General features: G+C 34.9%; 1 protein-coding gene across 11 annotated transcripts in view; it reads left to right on the forward strand.

Annotated features, from left to right (window-relative positions):
- The window catches only part of XRCC4 (X-ray repair cross complementing 4), a 317,602-nt gene that overhangs the window by 102,396 nt on the left and 199,642 nt on the right, over window positions 1-15,564 (forward strand). For all 11 annotated transcript variants that reach the window (XR_009354045.1, XR_009354044.1, XM_059175403.1 and 8 more), the window contains 3 exons: window positions 745-911; window positions 10,461-10,613; window positions 11,695-11,801. Coding sequence is in view for 9 of the 11 variants with exons in the window: in XM_059175403.1 (XP_059031386.1) it covers window positions 745-911; window positions 10,461-10,613; window positions 11,695-11,801 (427 nt within the window). In the remaining 2 variants the exon portion in view is untranslated. The remainder of the gene's footprint in view (window positions 1-744; window positions 912-10,460; window positions 10,614-11,694; window positions 11,802-15,564) is intronic.

The following is a 15,564-nucleotide window of genomic DNA, read 5'->3' on the forward strand; positions in this document are numbered from 1 at the left end:
ATGTATACAAACTTGACATTGGACAGTATTATTTGTGATTTATTTGGTTTTTGATACAGAAATAATTACTGAGTAGTGCCCCCGGGTTTATCCGTTCCCTAAAATGCTGTATTTCTTTTTAACTATTGCCAAAATTTTCCTTTCTTCAGAAATAGATTATGTCACTTATTCTGTGTTACTGTCACTAGTAATAGAAAGTACAGTTAAAAATCTTTGTGTATATGGATGCCTGGGTGGCTCAGTTGGTTATGCCTCTGCTTTCGGCTCTTGTCATGCTCTCAGGGTCCTGGGATCAAGTCCTGCGTCGGGCTTCTTGCTCAGTGGGGAGTCTGCTTCTCCCTCTGTCTGCCGCTCTCCCTGCTTGTGTTCTCTCTCTCTGACAAATAAATACATTTAAAAAAAATCTAAAAAAAAAATCTTCGTTTATGATTCCTTTTCTTACTCTGAGTAGTGACTTAAATTAAGTTGTACTAAAAAAACCAGTAGTATGCTTATATGGTATTTAGATGTTTTCTTCTCTGCTAGGAGGTAGAAGAGTGACTTAACACACAAATTATTCTTGAGTTATATGTTGATTTACATGATAAACTTCCATAAGAAGGTAGGAAGTTTCCCAGTTTTTCTTCTCTGTATTTATATCTGATAAATGCACTGTATTTGAATCTTATGTTTTTTTCCCACTCAGAAGATCGCACTTGATCTTGATATTCTCCCCAAACTAATAATGTTTTCCTTTCGTTCTAGTTCAGACTTGGTTCCTTCAGTCTAGAGAAAGTTGCAAGTCCAGCTGAGGTCATTAGAAAACTTATTTGTGATTGCCTGGACACCATCACAGAAAACCAAGCCAAGAATGAGCACCTGCAGAAGGAAAATGAAAGGCTTTTGAGAGATTGGAATGATGTTCAAGGACGGTATGTGCTAATGTTCTTGTATTACAAAAACACTAAGCTCTCTTTATATTGTTATAGACTTAAGTTAATGATTTGTAAGTTTATTATATATGTAGACTAGCATATATTAACGTAAAATCTTTACTTAGTATGATTAAACCAAACTACTGGTCATTACTATACATTATTGGAGTATGTTAACACTTTTAGGTCATTAGTATTTGGTGGCATCATCAAACTAATGAACGAAAAGAGTAATCAGGCAATGAGAATCAGGAGCCACTAATATTAATCAAAATTTAGGAAGTTGATATTTATAAGATTTAATTTACCTCAAATTATAGGATCAATAATGAATAAAAAGGTACACAAAGTGTAAATATGCCAATTCATTACTTATATGGACTCTTTATGTAAATGGAAGCTATTTCAGATGCTGTGTGCTTTGGATCCTGATATAGACTTATTTTGCTCATTGAGAATTTTAAAAAGGTGATGTAATTGTGTTTATTAGATAAGACATTTGGAAGCCTTTATTTTCCTGATTTTGCCGCCTCTTTTTTTTTTTTAAATTTTGAAGAACGTCACTTTACTTCTTATTATGCATTTTTTTTTAAAAGATTTTATTTATTTATTTGACAGACAGAGATCACAAGTAGGTAGAGAGGCAGGCAGAGAGAGAGAGGAGGAAGCAGTCTTTCTGCGGAGCAGACAGCCCGATGTGGGGCTCGATCCCAGGACACTGGGATTCTGACCTGAGCCGAAGGCAGAGGCTTTAACCCACTGAGCCATACAGGCGCCCCTTATTATGCATTTTTTCACTGTATCATAGTCTAGGCCTTCCGGGTGTATTTTTTATTACTCTGTTATGTAAAAGATGTTTGAAGGAAACAAAATGGTATGTTGTGACCATTTATATCTTTACAGAGACATATAACATATGCACATGTTGGTACATACATACGTGGCAACACCTGAAAGAGTTACATGGAATGTATATAAAATGATAATAATATTATCATTATATCCAATATGTCCAGTGGACTTTTTATCTTTCATTCAAACCAGTAACTCTAAAACATAAGAATAATTTTCCAACTTAGGATCTTATTAGGACAATCCTTAAGATTGTTTTATATGGATTGGTAAGTAAATATGAGAGTATATGAAAAATGTGAAGTGTTTACCACTATCAATCTAGATTTGTGGAAAGGGTGTTGACCAGAAGGAATTAGGTTTCTATATATCCAATTACATTTACTAATGTAAGACATGTAAACTTAACACCTAAAATCTGACTATATTTGACTCTTAGTTATTATATTAAGAAAGTTTCTTGTTCTCTTTTATTTCTGAATTAACTTTTATCTCCAATTGTATAATAATAATGAGAACAAATCACAACTATGTAAATATTAGGAAACCATAGGGAAAAACAAGTTAATTTTGCTCTTCCTATTTCTCTTTAAAATCGTGTTAGTATGAATCAATATCAAATATCTGTGCTAGAAAGCACGGTTTTGGTCTTTATCTGTAGTTTGGATATGCTTTTCTTTTTTATATGTGAAATAAATCCAATTAAAGGAGATGTAGTATGGCCGTGATAAGCCATTATATTTAAAACTCAAAATACCCTCAAGATGATAGGAAATTTGATCCTCAAATTGCCCACAAAAATGTAGACTGGGTACTTGGTACTTGAACAAATTGCTTTAAAATGTCTGCCAGAGGTTGAAAGAGGTGTTAACCTCATCAGTATTCACCACCACTGCCTTTGACTGGAAAGCAGCAGGGAACAAAGATGAGATGGTGGAGACAAACGCACCCTGTGCTATAAAACAGTGGGGGAGGGCTGTGTATAATATGTGGCCCCCAGATGCTTGATTTACTATTCCTGAACTGTCCAGAAAGTGCTTTTGCATTATTGTGGCAAAATGTTTCCTATCTGACCAGAAGTACAACCATATCTCTCATCGCCAGGCTTATTATGCTCCAGCTATTCTTTTCTTATAAATACTAGGTCACATATTTTCTTCAGGGGTTGGCAATGTGTTCCATTGTGCTAGCCCCCAGAGGACAGTGAGCCTGCTCCAGAGAATTCTATGCTCTTGATTGTATTCCACATGTTAGATTAGTTAGCTCTATTTTCCAAATTTCCCAAATGGGTTTCTTTCCTATCACAGGAGAAGGTGGCCATTTGAAGGAGCTGTAAATACATCTTGGTCATGGCCAAGCAGTGCTTTCTTAAATGTTCCCTCCCTAGAGCCTTAGTATGGTGGAAAATGAGCAAAGGATTTCTATCTCCATCTTCTGTATGGCAGTAGTACTGATGAAGAGTCTTTAGGGAAATTAGAAATAGGACATGAGCATAGTGAGTTAGGTAACTGCGGACATAGGAAGTAGAAAATCATTAGAGTGGTGGCCATCATGTTAGGCCTGGCCACAGCTCAGTTTTCTGGGCAGCCTTTGATACTCTTGTATCAGTGTCCATCCATGCTCCAATCATTTCTTTCCCGTCATTGTTTCAGATTGTGTATGTGTGAGGGAATGACTGGCACAAAATAGATGGTGAGAATTCCCTTAGAAGCTATGGTGGATATAGGTCCTAAATAAAGGTGATACACAATGGGATATCATATGAGCAAAAACCAGTCATATACACATGTGCTTGTACCATGGAAAATGTTAATGATATGTTAAGAAGAGAAATGTTGTTAACAAAAAGAGGAATAGCATGCCAGTTTTGCTAAATATATCTTTAGATAGAAAATATCTAGAGGGAGAAAATTAAATGTTAATAGTGTATGTATATCTGGAATTGTAGATTAAATTTCTTTTTTTACTTTTTGGGAGTTTTAAAAATATGTTTTTTAACTTAAACATGTATAATTATAATCAGAACCAACCCTAAAACCATTTCCATTTGGGATGACAGTGGAGAATAGATGAAGTTTGAATAAGAAATGAATTACAGTATGAGTAAAAAATAAGCTTTAATGTGTAGGCTTTTAATATATATTTGCTGTTATTTTTTATTAACTGTTTAATAATTGTGGTCTTAGCTCTGTTTTGAACAAGTGACATAACTGGATCAATTTAATTTTGTATAGTTTAGGTGAAGGAGAAAACATTAGAAATATTATATGTGAATCCTTAAATTATTAGCTATATTTATTTCACTTGTTTTTCCTATTAAGTTTCAAATACAACTCTCGAGTTCCATATTCCTGAATAGGTCTTTTGTTTGCATTCAGACACCAAGTCAAACTCCAGCTTTATTCTGCGTTAAAGTTATTAAACTTGTAACTGGAGGCAGTTCTCAGCAGATTGAATTGGGTTGACACTCATGGAATCATTAGAATAGAAGAGACCTTGAAAGCTCTTTTACTTCATCTCTGCCTTCAAGCTAGGATCACATTTTATCCAGATGAATTCAGTCTGATTTTTAAAGACCTCAGGAGATAGCTTCAACTCCCCTTGGTAGCCCATTATAGTGTTTAAGAACAGTCACAGTCAGAAAATTGTTCCTTCCATCTCTTGGTAATCTGAGTCCTTCATGGTATAGTTGAAGGCCATTTTCTCTTATTCTGTTGTCAGAGAGGATGAGGAACAGCTGTTTACCATCTTCTTCAGTACTTAAAGCCTTATTAAATCTCTTTACACTGCTTTCTTTTCCAGTTCTTTGTAGCATTCTTTGTCCTCTGAACTCCATTCACATTTTCTTTTGCTGTACATCCCTGACCTGGATATAAATTTGGCCAGAGATGATTGTAAAAAGGTTGCTGCATGATTTCTAAGCACCACATGTTCACATTTATGTATCTGATGTTTTATTTTGGGATATCTTTTTAATCTGTTTTAGATTGGATTATATTTTTGCATATAATTGCCTTGTTTCTGCTCCTATTTTTGTTATTATTTTTGATACTATTCTTAGACTGTTTTCCTGCATAGAAGTATTTTATTTCTAATATTCACTATTTGCATACTTAGTCTTTATCCTTTTAATTTTTAAAATTAATATTGTGTCATAGTTTTAGATATGTCAGTCCTAGGATACTAATTAACCTTAACATTATTGTTCTGTTGTCCTAGTCACTGTTGAAAGGATGAAGCATCATTAGCCCCTTCCTGTTTGATATTATTTATGTTTTCATCAGATTTGAGTTTTTCCTTGGAGATGATCCTTGGACTAGTTGTAGTCTAATCTAGTTGTATGTTAGTTCTCCTTTAGTATCACTGACTTCACAGTGAATCCCATGTTTCTCCTTCACTAAATGGCCTCATCTTCTAATACCAGTCTAGTTCTTTCGGTGAAAGGATGGCAGGAGGCAAGTAATAATGGAAGGCCTTGTAGCATCATAATGCTGTAAGAGAGGATTGGCATTAAAAATGGGGGAAGGAGAGAGGATATGTGCTATGGTGAGTTCTGTGAATGTGTAAGACTGATGAATCACAGACCTGTACCACTGAAATAGATAATACATTATATGTTAATAAAAAAATAGGGTAAGGAAGATGGTATGTACTTCTTAGCTACTGAATATTTAATAGAAGAATAGAAGAATCCAGATTTGTTGATAAATTAATAATTGAGAATAAATTTTTGTCCTGTTCATAGTAATACTCTGTCGAGCCAACCCCTACTCCCTAGCTTTGTCTAGGAAGTGTTAACCAGTTTGATGATTGGAAGTTTGGTTGCAAGAAAATCCTAAAAGTTTGCTAAAACCAAGCAAGGTTAAGTCATAGGATGCCATTTATTCTCTTCTTTGTACTCCTATCACAGACATGTTACCTTTAACAATTTAGTTGTGATACCAGTTATTAGGATTAACAGTATTCATTAGACAAATTACTTGATACTTTATTTTCATTTTTGTCCAAGTGTTGTACCAAGTGTTAATTTTAATAAAGGTTTTGAAATGTGCTTGGTAGTTGTTAAGTGCACATAATCTTTCAATTAAGAGTTATTGAAGTCTTTTATGTGGAAATTAAATACATATTTAAATCAGATAAATAACCAAGTTGTTAATTATTCATATAATTCATATAACGAATTATATGATGTGCAAGATTTTTATTGTACATTTTTATAATTTGTTTTTAATTTACCTTTGTGTTAAGTATTTTATAGTATACTAAAGTATTTTGGTGGTGTATGTATTCTGTTCATCTTTTAAAATTTTTCTTACTATGTTACATTAGAAAATAGTACAAGAAAATGAGATTAATGTTTATGTAACACTTGCATCTGAAATAAAAATGCAGTGACATATCTATGAGGTCCATCTGGTCCAATGTGTCATTCAGTGCTCTTGTTTCTTTATTGATTTTCTGCTTGGATGATCTGTCTATTACTGAGAGTGGCATGTTAAGATCTCCTACTATTAATGTATTCATATCAATGTGACTCTTTATCTTAATTAACATTGTCTTGTGTAGTTGGCTGCTCCGGTATTGGGGGCATAAATATTTACAATTATTAGATCTTCTTGGTGGATAGACTCTTTAAGAATGATGTAGTGTCCTTCTTTATCTCTGAATATAGTCTTTAGTTTAAAATCTAATTTATCTGATATGAGAATCGCTACCCCAGCTTTCTTTTGAGGCCCATTGGCAGGAAAGATGCTTCTCCATCCCTTTACTTTCAGTCTGAATGTATCCTTAGGTTCCAAATGGGTCTCTTGTAGACAACATATGGACAGGTCCTGTTGTTTTATCCAATCTGCAACCCTGTGCTGTTTTATGGGAGTGTTTAGGCTGTTTATGTTGAGAGTGATTATCGAAAGATACGTTTTTATTGACATCATGTTACCTGTGAAGTCCTTGTTTCTTTAGATTGTCTCTGTAAATTTCTGTTCTGTGACACTCTTGGGTTCATTCTTCTTTTATAGAACCCCCTGTAATAGTTCTTATAGTGCTGGCTTGCTGGTCACATACTCTTTTAAACCTTGCTGGTCTTGGAAGCTCTTTATCTCTCCATCCATTTTGAATGTCATCCTCACTGGATAAAGTATTATTGGCTACATGTTCTTCTCATTTAGTGCCCTGAATATGTTTTGCCAGCCCTTTCTGGCTTGCCAGGTTTCTGTGAACAGGTCTGACGTTATTCTGATGGACCATTCTTTGTACATAAGGAATCCCTTCCCCCTAGCTGCTCTCAAAAGCTCCTGTCTAAAATTATGATTCATCAGTCTTGCAATCAATTGCCTCGAGGTCTTTCTAGATGTCTATACTGCCTAGAGCCATTTATACTTTCAGTGCCATCCTGATTAAAATTCCACTGGCATTTTTCAAAGAGCTGGAACAAACAATCCTAAAGTTTGTATGGAACCAGAAGAGACCCCGAATTGCTAAGGAAATGTTGAAAAAGAAAAACAAAACCGGGGGCATCACGTTGCTTGATTTGAAGCATTACTACAAAGCTGTGATCACCAAGATAGCATGGTCCTGGCACAAAAACAGACACATAGACCAGTGGAACAGAGTAGAGAGCCCACATAGGAACCCTCAACTCTATGGCCAAACAATCTTTGACAAAGCAGGAAAAAATATACAGTGGAAAAAAGACAGTCTCTTCAATAAATGTGCTGGGAAAATTGGACAGCTATGTATAGAAGAATGAAACTTGACCAATCTTTTACACCATACACAAAGATAAACTTGAAATGGATAAAAGACCTCAACGTGAGTCAGATATCTATCAAAATCCTAGAGGAAAAGATAGGCAGTATCCTCTTCGACATTGGCCACAGCAACTTCTTTCAAGATATGTCTCCAAAGGTAAAGGAAACAAAAGAGAAAATGAACTTTTAGGACTTCATCAAAATCAAAAGCTTCTGCACAGCAAAGGAAACAGTCAACCAAACAAAGGCAACCCACAGAATGGGAGAAGATATTTGCAAGTGACACTACAGACAAAGGGCTGATATCCAAGGTATATAAAGAACTCCTCAAACTCAACACACACAAAACAGATAATCACGTCAAAAAATGGGCAAAAGACATGAATAGACACTTCTCCAAAAGAGACATACAAATGATTAGCAGACACACGAAAAAATTTTCATCATCATTAGCATTCAGGGAGATTCAAATTAAAACCACATTGAGATACCACCTTACACCAGTTAGAATGGCCAAAATTAACAAGACAGTAAACAACAAGTGTTAGGATGTGGAGAAAGGGGACCCCTCTTATACTGCTGGTGGGAATGCAAGTTGGTACAGCTGCTTTGGAAAACAGTGTGGAGATTCCTTAAGAAATTAAAAATAGAGCTTCCCTATGACCCTGCAATTGCACTACTGAGTATTTATTCCAAAGATACTGATGTAGTGAACAGAAAGGCCATCTGTACCCCAGTGTTCATAGCAGCAATGGCCTCAGTCACCAAACTGTAGAAAGTGCCAAGATGCCTTTCAACAGACAAATGAATAAAGAAGATATGGTCCATATATACAATGGAGTATTATGCCTCCATCAGAAAGGGTGAATACCCAACTTTTGTATCAACATGGACGGGACTGGAGGAGATTATGCTGAGTGAAATAAGTCAAACAGAGAGAGTCAGTTATCCTATGGTTTCACTTACTCATGGAGTTTAAGGAATAACATGGAGGACATAGGGAGGTGGAGAGGAGAAGTGAGTGGGGGAAATTGGAAGGGGAGACAAACCATGAGAGATTGTGGACTCCAAGAAACAAACTGAGGATTTTGGAGGGGAGAGGGTAAGGGGTGGGGTGAGCCTGGTGGTGGGTATTAAGGAGGGCATGTATTGCATGGAGCGCTGCGTGTGGTACATAAGCAATGAATCTTGGAACCCTGAAAAATAAAATTACCCAAAAACCCACATTGTGAAACCATCTTACACTAGTTAGAATGGCCAAAATTAAGACAGTAAACAAGTGTTAGAGACAATGTGGAGAAAGGGGAACCTTCTTACACTAAGGAGGGCATGTACTGCATGGACCACTGGATGTGGTACATAAAAGATGAATTTTGGAACACTGAGAAAAAATTAAATTAGATTTTTAAAAAATTGCAGTGACCTGTTCCTGCTTAACATAAGCCATTGATCTTGTCAGTTCCTCTTCAACTTTGGCTCTTCCCCCCCCCCCCACACTTTTTGGTGTACTTCTTTCTTAAAGAGCCTTGCTGATGAAAGGAGTACTGTTATATTAATATTTACCATAGATTTTTTTTAGAAGCTGAAGGGGATGAAAACTGTTGCTGTTAAAATGGTGAGTAGCTGTTAAAGGAGTGAAAAATAAATTCACAATCACTCATTCTCTTTATAAGGTGCCCACATTAACTCACTTTATTAATTTTCTAATAGCTTCTCCACATCTGTTGAATGCCCAACACTGTGTTAGGCACTGAAGATAAAGCAGTCAATAAAACACACATGCTTTCTGCCCTATGGAGTTCACAGCCGTGGCAGTGATTGTACTATGAGTGCTGTAATTGCTCCCAGAAAATATACTGCTTTCTGTTCCTTTTCATTCTGTAAGAGGCACTAATTCTTTGCATCTTTAGATAAGTAGATTGTTGAAAGCATAGGGACATGTATACCAAAAGTATCAAATGTTGACATTTTTGTTTATAATTTTTCAATGAAAAATTCTGTATTTCAAATACTATGAAATATATATACATAAATACATATGTAATGTAAATGCTAGAATACCTGTATAGAACAAATATGAATAAACAGTAAAGAGAAAACTAGGCAGGGCAAGGCTACATTTAAAATAATATTTTACATGGAATAATTTATATTTAAATCTTTAAAATACAGGTTTATTCATGGTTCATGTGTATGTACATATCTTATATACAGTCTCTGCTTGTTAGCTCTCTTTATATCTGGGAGGATAAAATCCATATCATCTCTTCTTAGCTCATTTGAACATTGTAAAAAGAATTATAAATGATAGAGAAAATTTTATGTTTTGTCTTATATATCTATAATTGAGGATATGTGGTCTTTCACATTTGCTGCTTCATTAATTTCTCCTTGGAAATTTCAAGTTGGATACTTTCATTCATTATATAAATGCATATATGAGTGTGTATATATGAGGTGCTGAAGATAGAACTGCCTAAGTCATGTTCTTGCTGTGGAGCAGTTCATAGTCTATTTAGGGAAAACTGATTAGGTAAATCACTTAATCACAAAACAAGATCACGGTTGCTATTACAGTAATATTAGCCAAGTACAGAAAACATAGGCTATAATTATTCTTGTGTGAAATTTCTCCCATAAAAATACTCTTTTGGAAATAAATGATTAAGTTTAGGCATTTAGATGTTTTTAAAAGGTATTTGGGTATCATTTTCCAATATTGATCCTTATCTCACTGCATAAATTACTAACATTAATAAACAATAAATTCTAATTGTTTAATTATCTGTATAAAACTTTAAGTCAATGAAAACCTATAAAAGTGATTTTTAATTGAACTTCCCTTGAAAAGTTTTTTTGAAATCATCCTTCAGTATTGCTTTGAATAATAGTAATGCTAAAAAAAACCTGTATGATTTTTTTTGTTTGTTTATTTACATTTTAGATTTGAAAAATGTGTCAGTGCTAAGGAAGCTTTGGAGACTGATCTTTATAAACGGTTTATTCTGGTGCTGAATGAGAAGAAAGCGAAGATTAGAAACTTACATAAGTTGTTAAGTGAAGTTCAAGAACTAGAAAAGAACATTGAGCATGAAAGGTATTTTGAGTTTTCTGTTTTGAGATGGCAGATAAAGTAATTTAAATGGAATTTTTTCCCAAACTTAATGAAAGTTAGGTGCCATTTTTAGTAATGTGAGATCATTTGATAGTCTGGGGTTAGATATTGTGGCTGTTGGATGCAGTGGGCTGGAAAAGTCTCAAAATGTTCTCTCCATGTCTGCTCACTGTCATAACTACACTTAAATCTTAAAACTGACAGGTGGTTTATCTATGTGTTATTTGTGTAATTCTTAGACATCATTAAAAACAATAAAAACTTTATCTTCTGTAAAACTGCAGAGTTGAATACACATTTGTAATATTGGTGTCTAAGGAGTGGTTACTTTTAGAATCAAGTGGTTCTGAGAGTGGATGCATCCTTGATTTTTAAGGAAGAATCACAGGTGACTTATAGCTGGTATGGTTTAGACAATTATAATTATTTTAGTCTGGTTTTTATTGTTTTACTACTTTATTTATCCACTTAATTATTTTAGTGGATCCAGGTTTGCATCTTTTGCCCGAATCCGAGAGAACACAAAGATTTACTAATGGCATCATGTGAAGAATATAACATTTGATGTCAAATGGTCCTCGTTCAGGTGCTGTCTGGCACTGATACCTGTTAGTACATGACTTTGGACAAGTCCTGTAAACTCTCTGTGCCTTACTTGGCATCTTCATAGTAAGAAGAAGGGTGCCTCTCTGAAAATTTGGGGACAATCAAAAGCAAGGCAGAACTGCTTTGAGATCAGTAAAATACTGAATATTCTGTGATCCTCAGAAAATAATCCAGAGGAATAGTATTTTGATAGATGAATAAGATGATAAGAAACTGATTGAAGAGTTGATTATAGTGAGCACTAAACCACATTTAAATTAAGTAGAAGGGAAACTTATTCTTAAGAGAGTTAACGTATAGTCTTTATAAAATGCTTTCATCTTAATCATGTATGTTTCAGTATGTGTTTGTTTAAAGTATTTTTCCAGGGATATTTTCTATAATTACTTACTGGTGAATTTGATACCTAGCCAGGGGTGAGCCAAAAATTTATAATTCTACCTTTCTCTGTTTCTAGGGAAACCACAACACATTCTGAAATGACTGCTGGCAGGGATGCAATCTATGATGAAAGCACTGATGAGGAGAGTGAAAACTTGCCTGATCGCTCTGCGTTAGCTCCAAGTAAGAGGAGTGCATTCATTTCCTTTGTTGGAGATCTCGCTTGGGCTTATTATTCTAAAGATAATAAACTGTAATGAAAAATGTTATGAAAAAGGTCTTTTCTACAAAAATTCTTCAGGGTTTTTAGTTTAGAACCTCAAGTACTTAATGTTAAAAATTATATTTATTATACAGTGCGGCAACTCATTAGCAATAAAACAAGCAAGCACACACACACACACACACACACACATACCTGCCCAAGGCATGCTCTGTCCTTTTAAATAAGGGTACATGAGGAATAAGCAAGATATGTATGTGTTCATGCTAGTTCTATCTAGCTCAAAGTTGGTGGCCTTCAACATGTGAGATCTTACCCAGCTAGAGCTATGGATGGGCAAGGAGTGGGGTGATCTACAATGCTTCAGGTTGTCTTGAGGTTGAGCCTTCTTTCACTATTCAGAATAGGGATTTTAGCAGGGGGAGATGGGTGAGGGGGAACAGAAGGGGAAATGGCAGTTTGTATTAAAGTACCTGAGCCTTACTCAGTCCCTCAGATCTAAATCCATGAATAATATTTCTAAATATTTATAGATTTCCTAGATGCAAGAGTCCCTGAACTCATCTTACACTTATGTGGTTCTGGCAGAAGCCTAGTGTTCTCAAAATAAATGTTTGATTCATTTATTTAGCAAATGTTTTCTGAGTGTCTCTTAGGTACCAGAAACTATTCTCTGTTGGAGAGCAAAAAACAAATGTATTTTTGTTTTCTTGCAGTTTATGCATTCTAGTCAGAGAAACAGACAATAACAAGATGAATAAATTGAATATAAGCTATATTAAATAGTGATAAATGCTGAAGAGAAAAATACACCAGGGAAAGATAATAGAAAATGTCAAGGTGGAAGTAGGATAAAGGTTATAATTTTAGCCAGGGCACCAGAAAAGGCCTTGGTGACACATCTCTCTGTGGGGTGAGCATGCTAAGCAGAAAAAAAGCAGTTAGTACAAAGACCCCTATGTGGGAGCTTTCATCAACTTTTTATTGATGTGTTTAAGCAATAGCATGGAGGGAGGTACGGGTACAGTAGGATGATAGAGATAGGGAGAATGGAGATATGAGGTCAGAGAGAGGGCATATCATGTGTAGGGCCTTATAGGCTATTGTAAGGATTTCAAGGTTTGCTTTCAACTGCACTGGAAACTGTTGGAAGGTTTCGAACGTCAAGTGATGTGATCCTGACTTACAGTTTTAGCAGGATTAATCTGGCTGTTATGTTGAGAATAGAGTATATATAGTGTGGTAAGCGCAGAAGAAGACAGAGAGTGGAAAGCTGGTTCGACAAAGCATGAAGGACGTGAGCGGCTTAGACCAGAGTGACAGCAGTGAAGATGGTGAACACGGGGCAGATTCTAGATATGTCTAGAGGCAACATATTATTGTTGATGAAGTGGGTATCATACTGAGAGACAGGCATACACCAATCATGATAAGTGTTTTGGATTGAATACTGAAGGCATGCAGCTGACTACTGAATGATGAGAATATGGAAGAGGAGGGTTAGGAACTCAGTTTTACAAAACTTAATTCTGAGATATTAAGTAGGAAGTTGGGTATACAAATTTGGAGTTAGGGAGAGGGCTTCCTGCTGAAGATGTTTAAGTAAAGAGGCATTTAAAGCTGGCTGAGCTATCAAGGGAGATAGAGAAGATAGAAAAGATCAAGGACTCTGCCCTTGTACACTTGAATGTATAGAGTGAGGAGACCAGCAAAGGCTGAGAGGGAGCAGCCAGGCAGGCGAACATGGTAGGACACACAGGTATTGCTGGGGATCTTAATAAAACATTTTCAGTGGGATAGCAGAAATAGGAGGTTCCAAAAAGATGAGAGGAGAGAACTGGGAAGAAACAAGAAGCCTATGCAGCACTTTTTAGCAAGTTTTACTGTATAGAAGAAGAAACCTGGGAAGCTGCTTGAAGGGTACATGGGGCCAAGAGGGTTTTTTTTTTTCACCTTTGTCTTAGATGAGAGAAAGAACATCATGTTTGCATATTGATGGGAGTAAGTAAGGAAAGAGGGGGAATGTTGCTGAAATTGCTGGAATGCTGTTTCTCATAAGTGAAGATGGGGTCGAATGGACAAATGGCAGGATTTGGTTAGCTAGGAGCATGGGCACTTTCCATAAAGACAGGAAAGAAAATAGAATAAATGGACAAGACATAGGAAGTGATTATGTGATTGGGGTCATGGAAATTTCATGATATTGATTACATTAGTTGGTTGATTAATCTGATTCTAATTAGGTTTGAACTGGATCACACAATCACATACACTCTCACTTTTGCACAGCAGAGTTAACATTTGGAAGCAATGCTTGTTTTACATGAGTGACCCAATATAAAATGAAGTCATTCTTTAATAATCAAATGTAATTGAAATCTCCCTAAAAAGGGAATCAGTGCTCTTTCCAAAAATCTAAATGTTCAAAATTTTTATTAAATATAATGGTCTTTGATTTTGTTCCTTACTCAGAGTGTCTCACCAACCTTTGAAGTAGATGAAAATTATTGTTGAAAAGAAAATATATGGTTAAATAATAGGTATATGAGAATGGGGTCCTGTATGTGTTCTATTTTAGGCAAAGTATTCCTACAATTGTACTATTTTAAATCTGGCTAAATTTCTCTTCTCTTCAAAAATGTTTAGTTCATTCTACATTTTTTCTTTTACATGGCGTTATTTTCTTTAACTCAAATCTAGTTCACTACATACATGACATATAGGTCTCTGATTCTTTTATTTTTTTCTTTGCACTTAACTTGCTTTTGGCAGGTTTTGATTTCAAGAATTAAGAACATTTTTATCCAAAATTTTAACTATCCTTTCCTTCTGCTTCAGTAAGAAATATTCGGGAAACTGAAGTTTGGAGGGGGGGAAAAAAAAGAACCTCAGATCTAAAATGCTTGGTATTGAATAAGAACTGGATTCCATACATCTGAGGAAAAACATTTTAAGTGTTAAACAACAGAGTAAGCTTCTTTATAGTTTACCAGATTCTATAATTCATTCTTTTTTAAAAAAATATAATTCATTCTTTTACAGAGACAAAATTATACTCTTAGTCTATGTGAAATATGTTTATATATTTAATCATAGCTTCGTCTTTTGGTATATTATATACTATTACTATGTATCTGGACCAGAGCAATGAAGGTTTCTTCCTGAACTTATTCTGCCATCTTGATAATGAATTACCTATTCTTATTGTATAAGTAAATATTTGAATTTATTTTAGGTAGTGGAGGTTCATGTGTGCTTTCCCTACGATAAGAACAAGAGGAAAAAACTAATGTGATTTAATACATTTATTCTTTCAATAAGTCATTTATTTAAATGGCTAAATGTTTAACTTGGTAGTCATTTCTATTATGTAAATGTGTGTTCATCATTAATTGTAAAAAACCATCAAATTTCCTAATGACTCATTCCTGCATTATAATAATTTAGTGAGACCAGATCATTTAGTGATTTCACAGTATTCATTCAAGGAAAAGTTCTGCTTATTTTCATACATATATTCAGATGTACAATAAGGATATCGAAGTTTACAGGAAATAGGCAGGTAACTATTTTATGTATGGGCAATCTATTTTATTATTTTTTTTCTCCAAAGTTTTAAATTTCCCCCCATCATTAGAGTTGTTGAGGAAATAACTGATGACAGTACTCTAATAAACTATGTCATGTTCATATGTATTATACCATATATTATGAAAAACCTCT

This window comes from Mustela lutreola, chromosome 5 (genome assembly GCF_030435805.1).
Source record: "Mustela lutreola isolate mMusLut2 chromosome 5, mMusLut2.pri, whole genome shotgun sequence".
In the NCBI taxonomy this organism is placed as follows: Eukaryota; Metazoa; Chordata; class Mammalia; order Carnivora; family Mustelidae; genus Mustela; species Mustela lutreola.